Source organism: Typopeltis vanoorti, chromosome 9, assembly GCF_054136105.1.
Source record: "Typopeltis vanoorti isolate ZY-2024b chromosome 9, IOZ_Tvanoo_1.0, whole genome shotgun sequence".
In the NCBI taxonomy this organism is placed as follows: Eukaryota; Metazoa; Arthropoda; class Arachnida; order Uropygi; family Thelyphonidae; genus Typopeltis; species Typopeltis vanoorti.
The window spans coordinates 72,225,119-72,246,871 of record NC_143557.1 but is presented as its reverse complement, the minus strand read 5'-3'; the positions used below and the strand labels follow the sequence as shown (position 1 = coordinate 72,246,871).

Sequence of the window (21,753 nt, the reverse complement as noted above, 5' to 3'; positions counted from 1 at the left end):
TTAAGGCAAAACCTCCTTCACAAAACCATACTATCCTCATTCTCCCCCCCCCCTTGAAGTATCATAATCCTGTCCAGCTTTACCAGAATCCTTAACCAACACTCCTGAGATCTTAACTGGGCTGTAATTTGCTACTTCGATCTCGGAGCCTCCTTTATGTAATGGAAATGTTTTGCCATCTTCTCACTCTCAGTTTGGCTAGGGGCACTGTCTTTTCTCTTACTTTCTTGTAAAACACAGCCTGATATCTCAACTAATCCTGTGGCTGCATTCACATTGAATTTTATAAATATCACCACTTTGTCCACCTCTGTTCTCACCTTGATTAATGTTGAATCAGTCACAGAACTATTTCTTCTGCTTCTGTCTACAATCAGCATTCATTAAAATTATCCTCCCATAATTATTCGTTTTTCTCTTCATCATCTAATTCCTGCCATGTACCCTCAAAGGGTGTACAGGATATGATAGTACTACATGAAAAAAATTACATCGTTACTAACTTCCTATCTACAATTTTCCTCCAAATCAGTCTGTTACTTGTCAAGACGCCAACATTATCAGATCTTATATTTCTATCGTCTAAGGCACTCTGTACCATATCAATCCACCTATATCTTGGTCTTCCTCTGGGTCATTTTGCTAATCTTTATTCGCCCATTCTGTTTAAGTGACCATACCACCTGAGATTAGCTCTGCTAACGCATTCCTGGATGCTGACAATGTCAAGTTCTTTCCTAATATTCTCATTTTTAATATGATATTGCCATTGATGCCATCTGTTCACGCCTATAATCTTTCTCAGGACTCTCATATCTGCGGTCTCTAGTCTTTGGTCAAGTGTTTTACTTCTGACCCAGCTCTCAGATCCATAAGTTAAAACTGGTTTGAACATTATCTTGTATATAGCTAATTTAGTGTTCCGACTAATTTCTCTCTTATTCCATATGAATTTATTCAATTGACTTCCCACCATACCAGCTTTGCTGATTCTGTTGTCTATTTCCATATTTAATTTACCATCTTCACTAAAAATCGTGCCTAAGTAGCTGAAATGTTTTACTTGTTCCACAAGTTCTCCATTCACAACAACACAGTTGACATTTTCAATGATTCTGCCTATTTTCATTGTCTTTGTCTTTTTATTGCTGACCTTCATACCATATCTATTATAACAGTTATTCAGTTTAGTCAGGGACTCTTGCAAACTTGTAGCAGATTTATTTAAAAGTATAACATCGTCTGCATAAAGCAAAGAGCTGACATTAACATCTCCAATTCTGATATCATGTTTAATACCACTTTCCTTCATAATGTGATCCATATAGATAATGAATAACAGAGGGGATAATGTACATCCTTGTCTCACACCAGATTTAACATTAAACCATCTTCCTGTACTTTCTTCAATTCTAACTGCTGACTTACAACTCAAATACAGACTAAGTATTACACAATATCATGCCCCATTGACACCATATAACTGTAGTGTATTGAATAGCTTCTCTCTTGGCACCTTGTCATATGCCTTTTCCAAATCGACAAAACTTAAATACAGATCTTTGTTATATTCCCGTGCTTTCTCGACTATTTGTCGTAAAGTGAAGATCTGATCCTGACAGCCTATATTTGGCCTGAATCTAGCTTGTTCTTCACCAAGCTTTTTTTCCACAATTCTTCTCAACTGTTTCTCAAGTATACTTGCATAGATCTTGCCAGGAACACTCAGTAGGGAAATACCTCTGTAATTCTCATTCAGTTTTATTTCCCTTTTTATATATGGGTACCATGAGAGCTCTACTCCAATCATCGGGAATTCATCCCTCTGCCCAGGCTTTCTGAACTATGCAGTGCAGCCACTGTAAGACTCTTATACCACCATACTACAGCATTTATGGTCAAATATCATCTACTCCTGCTGCCTTTCCACATTTCAAGCCTTTGATGGATTTTTCTACTTCAAGTTATGGATATGTATTCCTGACTGCATGCCTGGTCAGTGTTTTTTACCACTGTGCTGTCATCACTGCTTGTTTCATTTAGCAGTTTTTCAAAGTATTAATTACTTTGAAATTACTCTTTGAAATAATTACTCCATACTTCAAGGATATCTTTTTCTTCCATTTTCTTATCACCTTTATCATCTCTAACTCCTTTTACAGCACTCTTTCCTCCAGTCCTAAGCTTCTTCAACAACCTCCAGAATATTTTGCCACCTTCTTGATATTTATTTTCTATATTCTTGCCAAAGTCTTCCCATAACTTTTGTTTAGCTAGTTTTGCACAGTGTTTAGCATTCTTGCATTTGTCTCTGTATTCTCTAAGAGCACAAGCTGACTTATTTGCCAGGAACTTTTGATGTGCTTTCTTCTTTTCCTTCACTGCCTCTTTAACTTCCTGTGTCCACCAGGGAGTTCTGATTTTTTTATCCATGCATACAACCTCATCACATGCCTCTCTGGCAGAATCAATCAATGTTTTCTTCAGAGTTTGCCACTGAATCTCCAAGATTTGATTCCTGTTCTCAAGCTCTTTCATTTTTTCTTCAATAATCTTTGTGTATTTTAGTCTACAGTTCACAACTGAGAGCTGCTCAACTTTTATTCGCTTTAAAACTTTCTTACATGTTATTCTTTTGAATATGAAATTCAATTTTATCCTGCTCAAGACTAAATAGTGATCACTTCCAATTTCAAATCCTCTGTACACTCTGGTGTTCTGCACCAGGGACAAAACATCACTATCAGAAATAACATAGTCAATGAGACTTTTCTTATTCCTAGCCTCTTCTCTCCATGTGAATTTGTGCACATTTTTATGTTTGAACATGGTGTTAGTAATAACCAGTCCATGTCCTGAGCAGAAATCCAACAGTATTTGCCATTATTATTAGCTTTGCTCTTTTCTCCAAATTTTCCCAAAATATTTTTGTATGCCTGACAATCATTTCCTACTCTGCTATTTAGATCTCCAACAAGGACCAACTTTTCCTTATTCATTGTGTCAGTTGCTTTTTCTAAAGCCTCAAAAAATTCCTTCACTTCTACCTTAGTAAAACCTTCTGTGGGACCATAGGCACAAATAAGTCTCATTGTTCGGTTCCCCATTCTCATATTTGCCCACATTACTCTACTTGAGACTGACTGCCATTGAAGAAGATTAGCCTCATATTTTGTGTTGAATACTATGGCTACTCCTTCTTTTCCTTGATTGTCATTGCCTGAATATAACATTTTGTATTTATTGCTCAGAAAGATCTCACCAGTTTTTGTCTTTTTTGTTTCAGTTACCCCTATTATGTCGATCTGGTACTTATCTAATTCCTCAGCTAGCTCCATTTCTTTGCTGTTCAGGCTTCTTATGTTGATAGTACCGATCTTTAACTCTGGTGACGTTGAGTTGGGGTTTGTTTTCAGATTTGTTCCAGTAGCTGACTTTCTGCTGTTCGCCCTGGTTCCCTGGCGAAAACAACGTGGGCCTTGTTTAACCGAGTGACGCCCCAGCCGGCATGAAATTTTGTCATTTTGTACCATCCTTTTTTATTTTGGTTTAACCAATATCTCACCATGCTGATCACCTTTCATACTGTGCATTTTGTTAGTTGTGAGCCTTTTGATAACTTTTCTCCTTATCTATCTTCCGTAAAATTTTCTGCATTTGAAGCTTCTCTATCATGTTTCTAATCCATTTAATTCCTATCTGATTTTAATCTAAGGTAATATCTAGTAAGGTAAGGTAAGGAATCCTGTCTAATTCCTTACCCTAGAAGACATGCAGTCTGATATTTAAATATTACTTGATCATTTTCCATGCATTACTAATATCCTTCCTTTGTAGCTTCTTAAGCTAATAGCACAGCTCCAAGCTGCCTGTTATCACCAGTATAATAAAGTCCATTTTCCCCTTCTTTAAGTGAAGATTATTTGTACTATAAGATCACCACCAAATCCAACATTCTAAAACTCCAGATAACATATCTCAATAGCTATATAAAGTTCATTTCTCCCCCACTCCAAAATGTACCCTTCTGATATAGGCCTCATAGTTAAGGCCTCCCCATGAAGGCCACTCGACCTACACTCATTGAGCTAATTTGCCAATGTATGTCATAACATATTCTTTTGCTGCTTCTGGTCTAACATCATCATGAACCATGGGCTCACTGCCCATTGATGTCTGATGCCTATTTCACTATCTTCTTCCACCTTTCTTTGTCCAGTGCACAGTGTCGCAGTTTTTGTACACCCATTCCACACCAGTCTTTTATGTCGTCTGTCCATTCTCTGTATGGTCTACCTCTTCTGTTTAAACCATCCAAAATACCAAACATAAATGTCTTTAGTTTTCCAGTCCTCACTCATTCTACAGATGTATCCAAATAATTGCAGCTTCTGTTTTATAATCTTCTGCATTAGATTCTGTTTTGGTTGTATCTTCTGATAGAGCTCTTCATTGGTGATTTTCTGTACCCATCCTATTCTTAGAATCTTCCTGTAACAAGTTCTTTCAAATGCCAAAATTCTTTTTCTTGATTCTTTATTTATTACCCACGTTTCAGATCCGTACAGTACACCGTTGAAGATGCATGTCTCCAGTACTCTTAGTTTTGTTTGCAGGCTGATCACTTTACTTTTCCAGATGTTATCCATGGCCTTCAGATTTGTTGTTCCCTTTGCAATCCTGATCTTTATTTCTTTTTTACAGTCCAAGTCATATGTCAGTTTACTTCCCAAATATGTGAATTGTTCTACATTTTCTATATCAGTTCCATCCACTTGTATCTTTTGTTTCATGTTCTTCTCACCAAATACCATTGTCTTTGTTTTTTTCCAAGTTCATAACAAGTCCAAATCTCAGATTGTTAATTCTCATTCCGTGTACAGATATTCCTTTGGCATCTTCCTTCAATTTGTCCATTGCTCTTTTTAAATGTGTGATGAAAATGCTTGGTGATATTGGGTCTCCCTGTCTAGTACCTCTGCTTGTTTTAAACCATTTCCCCAAATCATCACCTATTCTAACTGCTGCAACTGCATTCTGATAAACATCTTTTAATATAGCTATTAGTTTTTTATCAATTCCATAGGATTCCAGAACTGCTAATGTCACTTTCTGGTCAATACTGTCAAATGCTTTCTGAAAATCAACAAAACAAGTATATATGTTTTTGTTTTTTCTCCTAGCTTTCTCTGCTATTAACCTCATTGTCAAAATCTGTTGAATTGTAGTTCTATCCTTCCTAAATCTTGCTTGCTCGTCTGCAAGATATGCTTCCAATTGTGTTCTCAATCTTTCTGTCAGTATGATGATCATCACTTTATCAAAGTGACTTATCAAGGCAATTGTTCTATAATTTTTATTCTAGCCATATCTCCATTTCTCCAGTAATGTTATCGTTACCAGGACTCTTGTTGTGTTTTAGCCGTCCTATTATTTTTTCTACCTCTCCTCTTAAAATGTCCATATCATGCTCATTACCTGGTGGTGATATCTGCTTCAATTCTTCAGTCAGTTTCCCAATGCTATCTGAATCTAGTTTTTCTTCATATAACTCACTACAGTATCTTGTCCACCACTGTACAATTTTTTCTTTATTCATCAATACTTTGCCTTTTTCATCTTTAATTGTGGTCTGTTTTGGTTGCCACTTTCTATTAATGGTTCTGATCATTTTGTATACCTCCCTTGTTTTATGCTCTCCATAGTACTGTTCTATATTGTTGCATTGGGCTTCTACCCATTTCATCTTATCCATTCTGACTGCTTTTTTCACCTCATTACACTTTCTTCTGATGTATCCCTTTTTATCTTCAACATTCTTTTCTCCTGTACTAACTTCAGTGTTTCTTGTGTAATCCATTTCTTCTGGTACTGTTTCTTCAACTGCATCTTCTATCGCCTTCATTACTCTTTTCACTCTTAAATTCGAGTTTTTTTCTTTCTCCACACTTTTAAGTTTCTCTTCTAACACTGTTCTGTACCTGCTTCCTATTTCTGCTTTACTTATTCATGCTGTATCTCTTCTATTTTGATGTTGGGGTTTATATTTCTTTTTTAATTTCAACTTGATGTTTGCAATCACTAAACTATGGTCCGAGTCTATATCCACTCCTTGAAAAGTTCGACATTGCTGTACTGATGTTATCCATCTTCTTTTAATCATATCAGTCATGTTTTTGGTTTTGGTTTTCCCATCATTTGATCGCCACGTCCATTTTCTACACTCCTTTTGTTGGAATCTTGTGTTACAGATCATCATCTCGTGGTCCACAGCAAATTCTAACAATTTTTCACCTCGTTCATTTCTTTCTCCGAAACCATATTTTCCCATGACTCTTTCCCAACCATCATTATCTATTCCAACTTTGGCATTCCAATCTCCTTCAATAATTAGCACATCTTGCTTTGGTATTGTTTCTATTGTCTCTGTCAGATCTTTGTAGAATAAGTCAATATCCTCATCTGTGCTGTCAGATGTGGATGCATATATCTGAACTATTGATATGTTGTGAATGGCTTTGCCTGAAATCTTGCTACTATGATTCGTTCATTAACTGGTTTGTAGCCCAACAGTGCCTCTCAAGCTCTTTTGCTAAGAAGGAAGCCAACTCCTGCTTTGTGCATGGTGTCATGTCCTGACCATATTACTTTGCATCCATTGATCTCTCCAGATGATGTCCATCTCATCTCTGCCAATCCTAGTATATCCCACCGATATCTCTTCATTTCCTCATGAAGTAGTTCTAATTTTCCTGACATCCAAAGTGTCCACACATTCCACGTTCCTACTGATAACAGTTCTGTTAGTTTCTGTTTCCTTCCAGTATCCCACTTTTCGATCCAACCCCGATCGCTTGATTGGTATCGCCAGCCTTGTTTATCCGGGTGATGCCGGAGCCGGCATGTTGTAGCTGTTGATTGTATAGGCATCAGATTACAATTTTGTTTTTTCTTTACGGTCAGAGCATCGACACTCATCTGACCGATCCTCCTCCTTTATCCAGGCTTGGGACTGGCATGAGACCCTTAAGGATCCCATGGTGGAGTTTTGGTCTATAGCAGCAATTAATTATATACTTTGTCTTATTTGCTTTTATCTCAAACCAAATAGTTTCAAATGTACTGTTTTCTCAAATTTAGAGTAGATACAGTGATGATAATATTTTTCCCTCTCCCCAACCTATTAGTTTGTACTGTATAACAAAAGTTTAAATGATTTTAACTTTGTGAAACAGGTACTTTTAACCTGTTTCACAAAGAATAATGTAAATGAATAAATAGAGAAATGTATTATAAGAACATGCTTTACAGCACTTTTTTATTTTAAAGTGCTTCTTACAATGTTGCAGTAGTTGTTTGCCATTGATGCAAACTGGAGAGTGAAACAGCAGTAGTTTATAAGGATGATGTAAATGGGTATCAAAGTGTAAAGCTATGGACTACAGGCTGTGTATTAGATGTAGCTAGATGGAACTGCACTACTAGAAATTGATGAAGCTAGAGATTTGGGAATAATGGTGGATAAAGAATTAAAGTTCAGATATATTGCAAACATGGGCAAAATGAATTACTTGGGGCACAATGCAGGCATAAAGAAGTTCTCTCTCTCTTTATAAAACTTTGATTTGAATTTGCACTGTTGTGCAACTTTTGTTGCCTGGGTTTCTTAGAAGTGGCAGACATAATTCAGAGGTGAATAACCAAAATGGTGACTGCTTTGTGGGATAGTATCTATGATGACGGGGCGAAGGTTGGTAGGTTATAAGTTTAGCTGATAAGAGAGGATAGAATAGAACCATAAGTACTAAAGGGGGGTTATATGCTAAAGAAATATTAATACATGAGTGGATGGGAGAGAATAAAAGGATTGTCGGTGGAAGTTACATAAGAGTGTGGTTGGCAAGAGCATAAAGCTGATTTTTTTTTTTTTCTTGAAGAATGATAAATGAGTAAGAAGTATGATAAGCATTGTGTGAATAATGGATGTGGATTTCCTCATAATGAATCTTTGGACTCCATGGGGATGCTGCTGCTAATAATAATACAGCTGACTCCTGTGACAAACTCCTAGGGACCACAGAAATAGTTTTCATAATGGATAGTTTGCTATAGTGAATTTCTTTTAGCATAGTATCTACAGAGCTTTAGTCTAGATTTTGAGTTTTTCATTGTAGTGTTATGGTGAGCTAGTTTATAACTGTACGTTTATTTTATAGGAGAGGGGGGGGGGAATCTACTGTATATAGTTGTGGATATCGCAGGAAGGGAAATCCCCACTTGTATTTGCTAACCATATCAATTTATTTACTTATACTGATTTGTGTATTTAGTTGCTAGGATTTAGAAATTAAATTAATGGGACACTTTAGCTTGTCACAAATTAAAATAAAAAAAGACTTCATGTTCTAAAAGCACTAAAAGTTATTGCAGTGAAAGCAAGCACAACACATTCCTGTCATGGGCTAATCAACTAGAGAGCACATAGCAAAAACAGTATGTAAAAGGGGGGAAAAAGAAATTTGTGGCCTCATAAAATGATTCCTTAGACTCTTAAGAATGCATCTTGTAATAACATGCTCTGTTTATACCTGTCTCATGAATTCTGGGAGGATAGTTTTTTTTTGATATTGACAATATTAAAGAAGTGAAACAAAAATTTTATGTGCTGATTGTAAAGGAGATAAAGAAGAAAATTGCCTGCTTGTTGAGTGCACTATAAATGTGATGTATCACAAACTGTTGATAACAAAAATACATTCACCTCATTACAGCAAATTATTATCAACAACTCGCTCATAACAATATGGTCAAAAGTTCTGTCTCAGTGTCACCTTAGAGCAAACTGACCCCTATAACAAACCATACTTGTCATCCTTATGAATTTTCTACAGATAAATTTTAACATGAAATAATGTACTATATCACTCTGAGAACTACAGTTAGTGTACACATATAATATAAGCAACAAAACACAGTATCATTTTTCATTCAGCAATTCCAAATTGACATTAGTCATTCAAGGGATATGATATTAATTAAAAAAAAAAACTTAATTAGAATAAATGCTTGAGATAAATTTCAACAGGCAGTTTTATTCTTTAACTTTAAGAGCATATGTATATATTATAAAAACTAGCAATTTACACTGCTGAATTTCTTTATCTTATAGAAATTTCACTTTAGCAATATCCGAGTTGATTCACCAGTTGTGCTTGTTATAAATGGACGTAAAATAAAAGTAGACCAACATGCAGCACCTTCAGTGAATGTGACGATGAAACCAGAGTAATTTATAAACCTTGCAGTTTCTTTCATGGCTGTTTACCTGTGGTGCTAGTTCATTACTTTTTTCCCCCAGGACATGTTTCTATATCTTGAGACTTAACGACCCTAAACAGCTCATGGTGCTGTATAATTATAATGCATTTATTTGTTACTAAATATCATTTTTTGACAGAAGTGTGTATGTTTGTATTAAAATATACCTTTAGTTAATATATGTATTTGTAAATAATTTTAAATACTTGTAATATCATACTTAAGAAAATTCTTGAATTTATACCTCTTAATCCGTGCCTGTTTAAATATGTATATTATTTCTGGGAAAACTTCCATGTTATTTAAATATATTTCAGTACACTTGCTATATATATATATATGATCTGACAAAGTGACTGGGCTACTTTTTTTGTAATATGACAACATTTATCCACTCCACGTTTAAGTTTTGATAATGCATTTGTGGTTTTGCTTTGAGAGAATTATAAATATATATCTCTACAATCTTAGTGATGTAATTATATATGTTTCATTTGTATTTATAATATATTTATTGGTCCAGATACAAAGTGAGAAGAGAGGTGTGGTAAAGGTGGATTTAAAATATTAAGGAATGGAGTGAGATTGGTTTGGTTTATTTGGATTTATTGCTGAAGCAACTCAGGCTGTGAGGACCTTGAATTATTATGTCTGGTGATTGAATGTGTTCTTATGGCCAATTTTCAGGAGAAATAACCCTGCCACCTCACCTTCAGTTGAAAAGCCCTAGAAGGGATTCAAACCCAGGTCTTTCCAACTAAAAGGCATCAGTGAAGTGAGACTATCATTATTGTGATGATACTACCATAAGGTTTTAGATCATATGTGAAGCTGTATGATTGCTTATAATATCTTTTCCCATGCAGTCTGGCTAAAGTCTTTATTAAAATACTTTTTATGGGTTGGATTGTACATTAAGTAGGCTAAGGGGGTTAGATAATCCAGATATCCTGCTCAAGGGACCAAACATGGTACTTTTGCAAGCTCCTGCAGGCTTCTAGTAAGAAGGAGATAGAGATCGGCTATGTACTTGGACAATGAGGCCAACAAAATAAAAAAAGAAATGTCCTTTAGCCTTACAAGAAATATCAGTTATGCAAAAAAAAGAAAAGAATACACTTCAGTGCTTAAAGATTTCTATTCTTTACCATGCATCAAATTCAAACACAGCAGAAAGATAAAGCAGCTGGGAGGGAGAAACAACAGCAAAATGTAGATTTCATACAAGTATCATCTTCTTTGCTAACAATTGTATGTGATGTCAAGCAGAGATTTGACAAAAGTATACTAGTGAAAAATAATTTACTGCTTACACATCTAATTGATCCTAAGAAGCACTGCTGAATGTTAAGTAGTCAATGTATAAGCTCCAATACTATTCCCAAAAACTGTTGGTTTGTTAGACTTATGTATGGTTTATAAAGAATTGCCACAGCTGCTGCTTTACCTTTAGTCCAGTGCTTGTACACTGTAACAGTACAGTTTTGTCATTTGAAAATGGCAACTGAAACACTAACCACTGCATATAGTCAACATACATATAGTTTGCTACTATAGCTAACTATAGTAGTATATGCCTTTTTAGGGCTTTGGTCAGAACTTTTAGTTTGTTATAGTGAGAATAAACTATATGCATCGTAGTGCATTAAATTGTGATTGATGGGATGTCATAGTTTAATGATCATGATAAACTTTGAGAGAAAAAATAAGAATAATTAAGTTTGGGAAAACAGTAGCAACACTATTTTTGCAAAGCAAGCAAGTACAAGTAAATGTTGCTAAAACAGGCTAAACTTTGTAGAACAAGAGTTATGGTTTTTAAACCTGATATAGCAGATCTCATGTATTTTTTAAAATCATGCTCTCATTAAGCATAATTAATCGGTAACCTAAATGTTTTCTGATGCCACACAACTGTTCTGCTATGTCCAAATTTGGTGAACTTACTGATTATGCAGCTCTGTCTGTTGCTTAGATCCACAAGTCTAACAGTGTCATCCATCTCAGAGCTCAGGAAAGAGAAAGTTCTTGTCAGTAGATTTTCTGCAAAAAAAATGTGAAGCCTAGTCCAAATCTCCATTAGAATAACTGCTTTTACTATCTCACAGTTAAAAAAAAACATTGTCTGCCTCAGTGGCAAATGCAGCATGGGTTCAAGGACACACTTATGTTTTAAAATATATCACCATTCTATTATCTATACTGCTTTTCAGTTAAGTGTTTGTTATGCAAGCAAATTTGTGTTAATTATGACTGTTCTTAACTTTGGTAAAACATATTTACATAATTAAATTACCAATCTTGCTTAGTTATGAGTAATTTAAATGGTAATCCAGTTTTGTGGAATGAAGTGCAGTAAAATTCCTGTAAACAAAAAATAATAAGACAGTAAAACTATCTGAATTTCCATACAACGAAAAAAAGGAAACACTTTCATTTTTTTTTTTTTATATAATTCAATTCACATGTATAAAACTATGTACAACAGATACAATTTCAGAAATAATTGTAAATGAATAATATTAGACTAATCCTCCTTTAATGTTCCATCAGCATTCACTAACCTTGCAAATTCTTCATGCCAGTACTGTTCTGAAAATTAAAAATATACTAAATTTGTATATAACTTATGTTTTCTCTTTACATGAAATATGCTTTAAAAAAAAATGAAAAGGCAGTTTTTTTGTCAGTTTAAAAAAAAGTATGATATATATACTAAGGGGACTCCTGACGCCTACGGCGCCCAACATCCCCGAGTTCTGGACTAGTAGGCCAGTTCTCCTTGAAAAGGGGGTTCCAACCCCCCGAGTTCCGGATTCCCCTTGAGTTTTGAAACTTCAAAACTTTCAAATAACTTGACACAAAAAAAGCCTTATCATTTTATATATTCATTTACAATACTTCATGCCAGATTTCTTAAATTTAAATAACTCAAAACTTGAAGCATTTTCCTTACGAATACAGATCTATATATTTGTTAACAGACAGAAGTCAGTCTGTTAAAGTTTTACTTAGTTTAAGAAATAGTCCTTTTGCTATACTAGACTCCATCCCCACTGCAAATTAAATGAATGTGTCACAAAGGTGCATGCACACTACTAGAGGCATGTATTCAAACATCTTCCAAGCGGAAAACAGAACTATAATGGTTTTAAACTCAAATTTCTAGTTGCTTAGCCAATATAAATAATTTCCATTTGTTTAAGAAATGCATTTTTTTTTCTTATAGACTTATATTTTTGTACCTTTTAATATGCAGTTAAAGTAGATTTTAAATTGTAAAAAAAATAAAATGAGCTTCAGCTAATGTGCTTCCTGAACAAATACAAAACAATTATGCTTAAGTACATGTTAAAAATTAGCAAAATAACTTTAAAATATCAAAAATACTTACCAATTTTCTGGCTCTTTCTGCTAGAATGCCAAATGCAAAAGGATTCAACTGAAAAGGAATTTATGGACTTATTTTCTTTGCAACTCAAAAAAAAAAGCATATATTTATAATGAAAATCTGTTATAATTTCTATAATATGTAATGTGAAATAAAATTTTTTATGACTAGTTAAGCCAAGGGGGTACATAATCATTATTTACAATAATGATTTTGTCCTACTCTTGAGGATTTCATCTTGTGTACAAAAAACAGAAACATTAGAAATATAGTAAATTATAATGAATCTTTTGGTATTGTTGAACATTATTTCCTTGGATCCTTTCTTTCAATCTCATTATAGCAGTGTTTCTCAAAGTGTGGTACACGTATCCCACTAGGTGCATGTGACAATTTTCAGCTATGCACCATTATTAAAAAAATAATAATTCTTTTAATTCTAAATACATACATTTCCCAATAAATTATATATTATGTACGAATTTTCCTACTCAAATTGTGATAAGTGCTTCATTTGAATAGTTTGCAAATTCGTGGGGGATCACTCATGAATCTTCGTTCAGCTTTGTATATGAATGTACATTGCGAGCCTGCAACAACGTGAAGAGCATAGGTTAGAGACTGATAAAAAAAAAAGTAATTATATGAATCATTAGTAGGTGTAATTAAGACAGTTAAGCAAATATCAATAAATGTACTTCATTATTTGATCATGTTACAGTGATATAATTTTTTTAGCTTTCAAATTCTTAAGTATGGATCATTGGGTTAAAGACTGAATTTATAAAATGCACAAAAGAGAGACCAATATAGCAGATACAAGTAACTGAAGGCAACAAGAAAACGTTCATATTGTATCTGGATCAAATGAAATTGATAAGGGTGTGTCGTCTGACATCTCTAAAGAACCAACTAGGAAGAAGATAAAAAAGCTTCGTTAAGTACAATATGAATTACTTGAAATGTGGATTTTCATGGACAGGAAATGAAGAACCGAACTTTTTGAAAATAGAAGAAACTAGTGGCGCCACCTGTTGTATCTTTTTGTTGTCGAAAGCAGCAACCTTCATTAGTGTTGTGTCAACTGTTTATGACATTTGTTTCACTAGAAGCCAAGCTATAGTGGCAAGAGTGACTGTGTTTTGACGAATGGTCGGAAAATGAGTTTCAAACAGAGAGTTGTGATTGACTTTTGTGTTAAACTTGGTAAAAGTTTTATCAAAATGCATCAAAAAGCATATGGTGATGAATACTTATTCCGTACTCAAGTTTATGAGTGGTTTAAGCGATTTCAAAGTGGTTGTGAGACACTTGAGGACGACGAAAAGCTGGACAATCCAAAAAACTGGACTGAGCGAAGTTAACATCAAAAAGTGTGTGATTTGATTGAAGATGAATTGGAGATTCCAAAATCAACTGTGCACAACATTTTGACCGAGAGTTTGGGGCCTTCGTAAATTGAATTCACGATTTGTTGACCAACTACCAAAAAATGTATCGAATTGAACACTGCAAGGACCTCGTTAAAACCACTTGTAAGATCTCAAACTTCCTTGAAACGATCATTACTGGTGAGTATGAGCCTGAAACAAAGCACCAGAGTGCTGAGTGGAGACCACTAGAAGAGGGGTATCCGAAAAAAAGTCGCTTGGAGAAGTCTAAAGTAAAGACAATGCTGATTTTTTTCTATGATTCCAAGGGAATTTCAAAAAAGAATTCATTCCGCCTGGCCAAAAAGTCAATGGTGAGTTTTAACTCGATTGATAGCGAGAATTTGTCGCATACGGCATGAATATCGTGATGCAGGCAGCTGGTCACTTTTGCACGATAATGCACCATCTCGTCGTTCGAACAATGCGAGACAGTTTTTGAGCAAAAACCAAGTTTATGTGTTGGATCACTTGCTGTATTCACCTGATTTAGCACCCTGTGACTTCTTTCTCTTTCCCCAACGAAAGGAAAGTGATACGACACCATTGAAAACGTTCAAGCGGCAGTAACCATGATCCTCAACAGTATCCCAAAAACCAATATAAAAAACTCATTTAACAAATTAATTGACCATGCCAAACGCTGTATAGAAGCTTAGGGAGAGTATATTGATTGAAATAAATGATTTGAATAATTATAATTGGCCTATGTTTTATTTTCTATCAAATGTTCAGTTTCTTTTTGGACAGAGGATGTATTCTATTTGTTATTTTAATATAACATAAATTATATTAAAAAATGAAAGCATGAAACCATCTAATTTAAATCGCCATTTTGAATCAAAACATTATGAATGCAAAAACAAACCAACCTAAAAAATAATGCAAAAAGGTCTTTTGAGCTGATTTGCCTTTCAAATAGTACCGTTCATCGAAGAATCACTGAAATGGCTGAAAATATAAAACAAACACTGTTATCCAATATACCTTACTCATTATGCATTGCAGGTCGATGAATCCACCGACATTACAAATCTTATAGTGTTCATTAGGTACGAACACAAAACTTCATGCCAACCCTTGCCAGAACATACAACAGGATAAGAAATATTCAACAGTATAAATACCTTTATGCATCAAAACAAGCTTGATTGGAAAAGTTGTGTTGGAATAAACATGGATGGAGTGAAATCCAGGGTCGGATCTAAAAAGGGCTTGTTTCGAGGATTCAAGCTGTTGTACCAGATGCAAAGTCGACACTCCTACATACACAGAGAGGCTTTGGCTACACATATGATGTCTACATACCTAAGAAAAGTTCTAGGTGAGGCTGTAAAAATCATAAATTATATTAAAGGCCATCCTCTAAATGCCAGACTTTTCTCTCATCTTTGCAAAATGGGAAGTAATCATACACAACTTCTTTTGTATACTGATGTTCGTTGGCTTTCTTGTGGAAAAGTCCTTACTTGTTTATTTGAACTTTGGAATGAACTACAAGTTTTTCTTGATGAAAATTTTGAATTAAAAAATATTTACATAATTGGAAATGGCTCAGTCAATTAGCATACCAGATAAATTAAGATTATTTAATACAGTAAATACATCTTTACAAGGCAAGGAAATTTCTATATTTCATGTAAAAGATAAAGTGAACGCCACATTGGCAAAGATGAAGTTATGGCAAAAGCAGGTTGGTAATGTAGAATTTGATGCATTTCCATCTCTTCATGAATTGCTTGCAAGTTCAAATGAACAAATTGATGATGATGTGAAAATTACTATCATGCAGCATTTACAAAACTTACAAATGAATCTAGAAAAGTATTTCCATGAATTGGACATTAATATTGAGTGGATAAGATACCCTTTCAATATTAAAGGGTCTGTCACCAATAAGAACAACAACAACTTTTAGAACCAGCTTCTGATGGTTTTCTAAAAAATAAATACAAGAATATGTTTATCATCATTTTGGCTACAAATACATAATGAATTTCCTGAATTAACATATAAAGCTTCACTTTTCCATTTCCAAGTTCATATCTGTGCAAAGTTGGATTTTCTGCCCTTAGAGATATTAAATGAAGAAGAGGAACTGCATCTGAGATTGAAATTAACAACCATAGAGCCACATTTTGCTGAAATTTTATCCCACCATAAGCAATTTCACAACTCTCATTGAAGATAAATTGTTTAAATTAAGTAAAAATTTATAGTAACGTTATAGATTTTGTTCTATTAAAAATAAATCTTTTTTTTTTGTTTACATGTACATCTAAATTCAAATAAAACAGACATTTACAATGTATTATACTTTATTTATTATTTTGATAAGGGGGTACTTGGTAATAATGAAAATTTAAAAGGGGGTAAACAGATATCTGAAGTTTGAGAAACACTGCATTTATAGCATCAAGCAGGATATCTGACATGGCCCATTTTAGTAAGTGTCTAGTAGATTGGTTGCTATTTGGAAATGTAGAATTAACACATGCACACACACACAGGGCTCCAGAGAAGGGATCATTTATAAATACCCAAATGAAACCAATGGATTCCTGTCTCTTTCTGTTTACTATGAAGCAATATTTACAAGACACTATGTGCATCATTCTTCTGCAGACCAATGACCCAAAAATATAGAATAATTAAATCTTGATATAAAAAAAAAGAACCCATACAATTTGCTCATAAAAAAAGCTCTCTTACCAGAGAATAGAAACTATCAAGTAGCCCTTCTGAATAGTTACAATTCAAAAATTACTGACAATTTTTCCAACATCCTCCATGTGAAGAAATCCACAGAATTCAATTTCTATTCTGAATATGTAGAGAGGATTCTAAGGAATTTCACTTCACTGCTACCTTTAAACAAAAATCAACTCCATCAGTTATTGCTTTTCTCCTAAAGATAAATTCTCTCCACTATTGCTACCTAATGCATACCAAGATCCAGGTTCCTCTAACTCAGCATATTTTTGTCGAGCAGATAGATGGAAACAATATCAAATTACTATATAACAGTATATATAAGAATGCATATTAACAACTTAAATCATAATATATCTTTAATAGTTTCCAATCGTAGCATTTTTGTGAACTGCATATGCCAAAAAAAGTTCAATTGCTATTACACACATTTCACTACCTAGTCATTCAAATTTTTATTATTGTTGTTCTATCCACAGTGAAGATGTTTTTTACAAGGCATAAAATGAAAAATATGTAAATATATTAATTAATACGGTCATTTATTGTGGTGTGATATCTTTCAAAATTAAATTAAATCGAAGATTTGCAGTTTTCACTCTGCAGATTTATGATTTGCTGGAGGAATGAATGCAAACTATAAAGTAAAAATCTGGGATTTGACAGTGCAAATTTGAACAGTAGTTAAAAGATTTGCATTTTGTACACAGTATAGCAGGAAAAAAAAAAAAAAAAACAGTACTGAATAACTATAATGATGTATGTTATGGAATAAATGGGTTTATGAACGAAGAAATATATATTTACACGTGATAATATGTACATCTGCAACTATCATTGGAATCTTGTTCAAATAAAGCATTAACGATAGTAGATTATTTGCTCAAAATGGGCACCTTTGCTGAGGTTCTCTGTCATCTTGGAGAACTAGGGTTGGGACATCTGCTGGACATATCGTGTAATTTTATCCCTTAGTTCAAGGTTTGAAGCCAGGTCATGGTGGAATACCTATTCCTCCAACATACCTCCAAATGAAGGCATCGGGTGATGTGAGATCAGGAGAACATGAAGGGTACAGAAATTCTGTGAATCTCGAAATGAGCCTCCTGGAAACTGATAAATAGGCTCTAGAACCAAGTGATGTGTGAGAGGTTGCTCCGTCCCGTTGGAACACCTGTACACAAAATGGAATGTTTTTTTGCACGACATATCCCATGCAAATCCTGGGTGAATGGAACCAACACATTCTCAATGTAGCATTTGCTAACAAGGTCATGGTTACACCACCCTCTTCAATGAAGTAGGGCTCAATTATCCCATGGATGGAAACCGCACACTATGCAGTGTTAAATATTGTCGTCTGCGCCATTGTTATGTCGTTACTTTTTTTTTTTCTTTATGAATTTACCTCTCTACAATATTTAAAAATTTCCCTGACTCTAATATCTGTATCACTTCTTACGTGTTCATTCTATAAGGAAAGCAAATTCTATATCTCTAGCCGATTCCTAATTTTACTCACGTGCTTACCCTGACTGTTAAAGGTTATTCCTTGCTAAAAGAAACGAATCCTCTAATTTCTTTCTGGGGCCGTCTCCTCTTCAGATATTGACAAATTTTAGTTTTTAAAGCTGCGTCAGCCAATATCTTAGAATAGAGGGGCCTCTTATTCAGGGAGACTTTTCCAGACTTTTGGTGCACATAGGTGAATAAATGTAGTGCTTAAACTCATAAATTAAACGCTTTACTGTGGCCAAGTAAATTCTGGTTTGCAGTCGTAACCTCTATAACAACATGTTATACCTTTCTTTCAATCCCCCCCATCCCCCCCCTGCTATGGTTCAGATTAATGAGTGGTAGTTTTGATTCATATCACAGGCAAAACTCAGGTATAGAAGAAAAATATTTATTGGAATCTAAAGACATATACACTTAGACCAATCTCACTTTCAATTAGTTCAATGACATGCTAAATCAAAGACTGTTAAATTAAAAGGAGGCTACTAAGTGTTAAATGAGTTTATGCATGTTAAATTAAGGTGCTTACTGGAAGAAATAAATTTGAATTCTATTCCTAGATAATGAATACGATATAAGAAGGAATTATTAAGAACTTTAACATTAAGCTGATTAATACTGTACTATATGTAGTACTACTGTACTATATAAATCGGTACTACTGTACTGATTAATACTCTAATGCATGAACAATAAATCCTTTTAAGTTAGAGATTAAACACACATTATACACTTCTAATCAATTTTCTACCTACTATGTTAGTCTTGCACATTAAACCAGTCACAATCATCTAGAATCATTCCAGACAATTTGTCTTATGGACATTAGCCACTGCTAAATAATCACTTAAAGTTCTTAAATACTGTCCATACTCGATTATTACACTACAATGATATTTCCCTTTTACTGACTGGGTAATTATACAACAAAATCTGTACTTGACCATTTCTTGGGGCAGGATCTCCAGGTCCGTCTGAACTGTCCTTCTTTGTTTGAATCATCTCTCGATACTTCCATAAGCCTGCGTCCACATGGTGGGTCACTATGGTCATCAGATTAAGCTATGCTCTGCGCCTGGCGTTTTTCCCTCGTCTATTCTCGGTCTGTTTCAGGCCATCTACAGGATACGTCCGCGATATTATTCCGTCGGAACTTTCAGCGAAGGAGTGAAGACAGCATATGCCGACATCTCACGCTTTAGTACCGGCAGAAATTCAGACATCAAAGGGAAAAGTGCACCGTCCGATATCGTACTATCACCAAGAAACACCATCAGGAACTTCCGATCCACGGGAGAGGTCGAATCATCATCCAGCAAAATAGCCCTGAGAAAGGGGTGCAAACCCTTTTTATTCTCCCTTCACTCCCCCCTTTTTAGCACCCTGTTACTAGCTGCGATAGCGCCCTCTTACTTTCTGCAATCTTTTCCCGCCCGCTACTTTCTTCGTCAGCGGGGATTTCAGCACATCGCGAGATCTCTAGCAGCATCTTCCGGGAAACGAATGTGCATCGCTTTCAGAGATTGCCAATGCCTCAGGCCCGCCCGTGACCTTTGGACTATCGTTTACATCTAATTTACCCATTCATTGAATACATGATGCATTCATATAATACTAATTTATACACAAAGTTCTTTACATGGTATTACAATTCTACTAAAAGGAGGTAATTCTATTTCTATTTACAGTTAGTACTTTATTTCTTCTGCTCGAGTACAAGTTTTTTCTGACTTGTTAAAACATGAATGAATTGTTTCCTTTTAAAAGTTCTTCATTCAGGATGTAACAGCGGTGACCTTTTCGCCACAAACACGTTTTTGTGGGACAAATTCAGGTCTCAAGAAATCAAGAAACCTGTAGATTTGTCTGTTTACGTGACCGCTTACATAGAAATGCATTTTGTCCGAGAAACAGACATTATGGAGGAAGGAATGGATCTTCATAGACATTGGCCAGCACGTATGCACAGTATACTCCTGTCATGCAGCATAATCTATTGCTGTTAAACAGTGACCCACTTGAATGATGTATGAAAAGGCTCCTTAAGGATTCTCTGTAGTGACTGCATTGATATCCCAAGTTTTACCACTGTTCGGCATTGACTGGAATATTTGCTGCAGCACACCTGTGATTCTCATTTGTGTTAACAGTTCATGGTCTCCCCAAATGTCCTCTGCACTGCAACAGAACATTCCCAGTATCTTGGAACCTCTCAGTTAAGGTAATAATGACACTATTGCTTGGGGGCATGCTTATGGAAATGACGAACAAATTGCTTACAAACATGTTGTAGCTTGGACCATCTTTTCTTCCAACATTAACATCATTGCTACAGCTAAATGTAATGGTGTAGACGTACACGTGCTCTTCTATTAATGTGCATGCAGTCAAACAGCATATCTCATAGACGTGTACTGAAGCGAGGATGTTGAAGTTCAGTACTATTTCTTTTATGCAATACTGTGTGTATATAATATAATATATATATATATAGAGAGAGAGAGAGAGAGAGACTCCATAACTCGGTTTCGATGGAGCCTTATGGTTGATCCATACACCATATATATGGATCAAAAGGCGGGTCAAAAAACATCAACGTTGGATGTAAATATCTATAAGTTGTAATTTTTAGGAAATACATATAAACTAGGAAGATATGAAAGAAAGAAAGCAGCCAAAATATAAATAATGGGAAAGAAAATTAATTTGATATTGATTATAAATATTAAAGACCTAGGTTCGAATCCTATCTATGATGTGAAGAACCTTTATCAGGGCTTTTCAATTATAGGTGAGTTATCCAGTCTCATACAGAGGTGAAGAATTTTCTCTTAAAACAGGCAAATAAGCCTCCATAAACATATAATTATAGGCATAAATACTTGCCCTTAAGGGATGAGGCAGAGGAGTAGTATGACAGTTGCACTGATTTACCGTGATCCCTAATAAGGGGATTCTACCCATCCTAAGGGACAAATGGGTTGAAGAAGAACCCATATGGAAAACCCTGTAACAGAAAGGGCCCAAGAACTGACTAAGTTCAAAAGGAATATGAAGAGAAACCTGTAGTGCGATCAATATCCTGTGGAACTAGTTCATCAAACAAATCCTAAAATATCTTATATTTACATAGTACACCATGATAGGATGGATGATCATTTCCTCCACAGTTTGCTGATTATTTTTGTTTAAGTCTTCTGCTCTATTTTGCAAAATAGAGCAGAAGACTTTGGGACAAAATAGAGCTCTATTTTGTCCCAATGTTTCTGTGTGAGGAAGGGGCCTTCCATTTTGATCTACCGACAGCATTAATTTAGCTTTGCTGGATAAAGTGCCCTCTGCCATGCCTATGTTTTTTGCTACCTCTCTCTCTCTCTCTCTCTT

The 21,753-nt window shown here is 34.8% G+C and overlaps 2 protein-coding genes across 5 annotated transcripts in view; one reads left to right on the top strand and one right to left on the bottom strand.

Annotated features, from left to right (window-relative positions):
* LOC150103149 (tetratricopeptide repeat protein 5-like) overlaps positions 1-12,625 on the top strand; it is a 132,142-nt gene extending 119,517 nt beyond the window's left edge. For all 3 annotated transcript variants that reach the window (XM_090397416.1, XM_090397417.1, XM_090397418.1), the window contains exon 10: positions 9,170-12,625. In XM_090397416.1, coding sequence (XP_090253542.1) covers positions 9,170-9,289 — 120 coding nt within the window. In that variant the 3' untranslated portion in view covers positions 9,290-12,625. The remainder of the gene's footprint in view (positions 1-9,169) is intronic.
* The window catches only part of mRpL39 (mitochondrial ribosomal protein L39), a 100,326-nt gene continuing 90,290 nt past the window's right edge, over positions 11,718-21,753 (bottom strand). The window contains exons 9-10 of one of the 2 annotated variants that reach the window (XM_090397420.1): positions 12,713-12,760; positions 11,718-11,910 (exon numbers count right to left, since the gene is read on the bottom strand). In XM_090397420.1, the coding sequence (XP_090253546.1) occupies positions 11,878-11,910; positions 12,713-12,760 (81 nt within the window). In that variant the 3' untranslated portion in view covers positions 11,718-11,877. Of the gene's footprint in view, positions 12,761-21,753 lie in introns of both variants that reach the window. The other variant, XM_090397419.1, reaches the window with a different exon arrangement.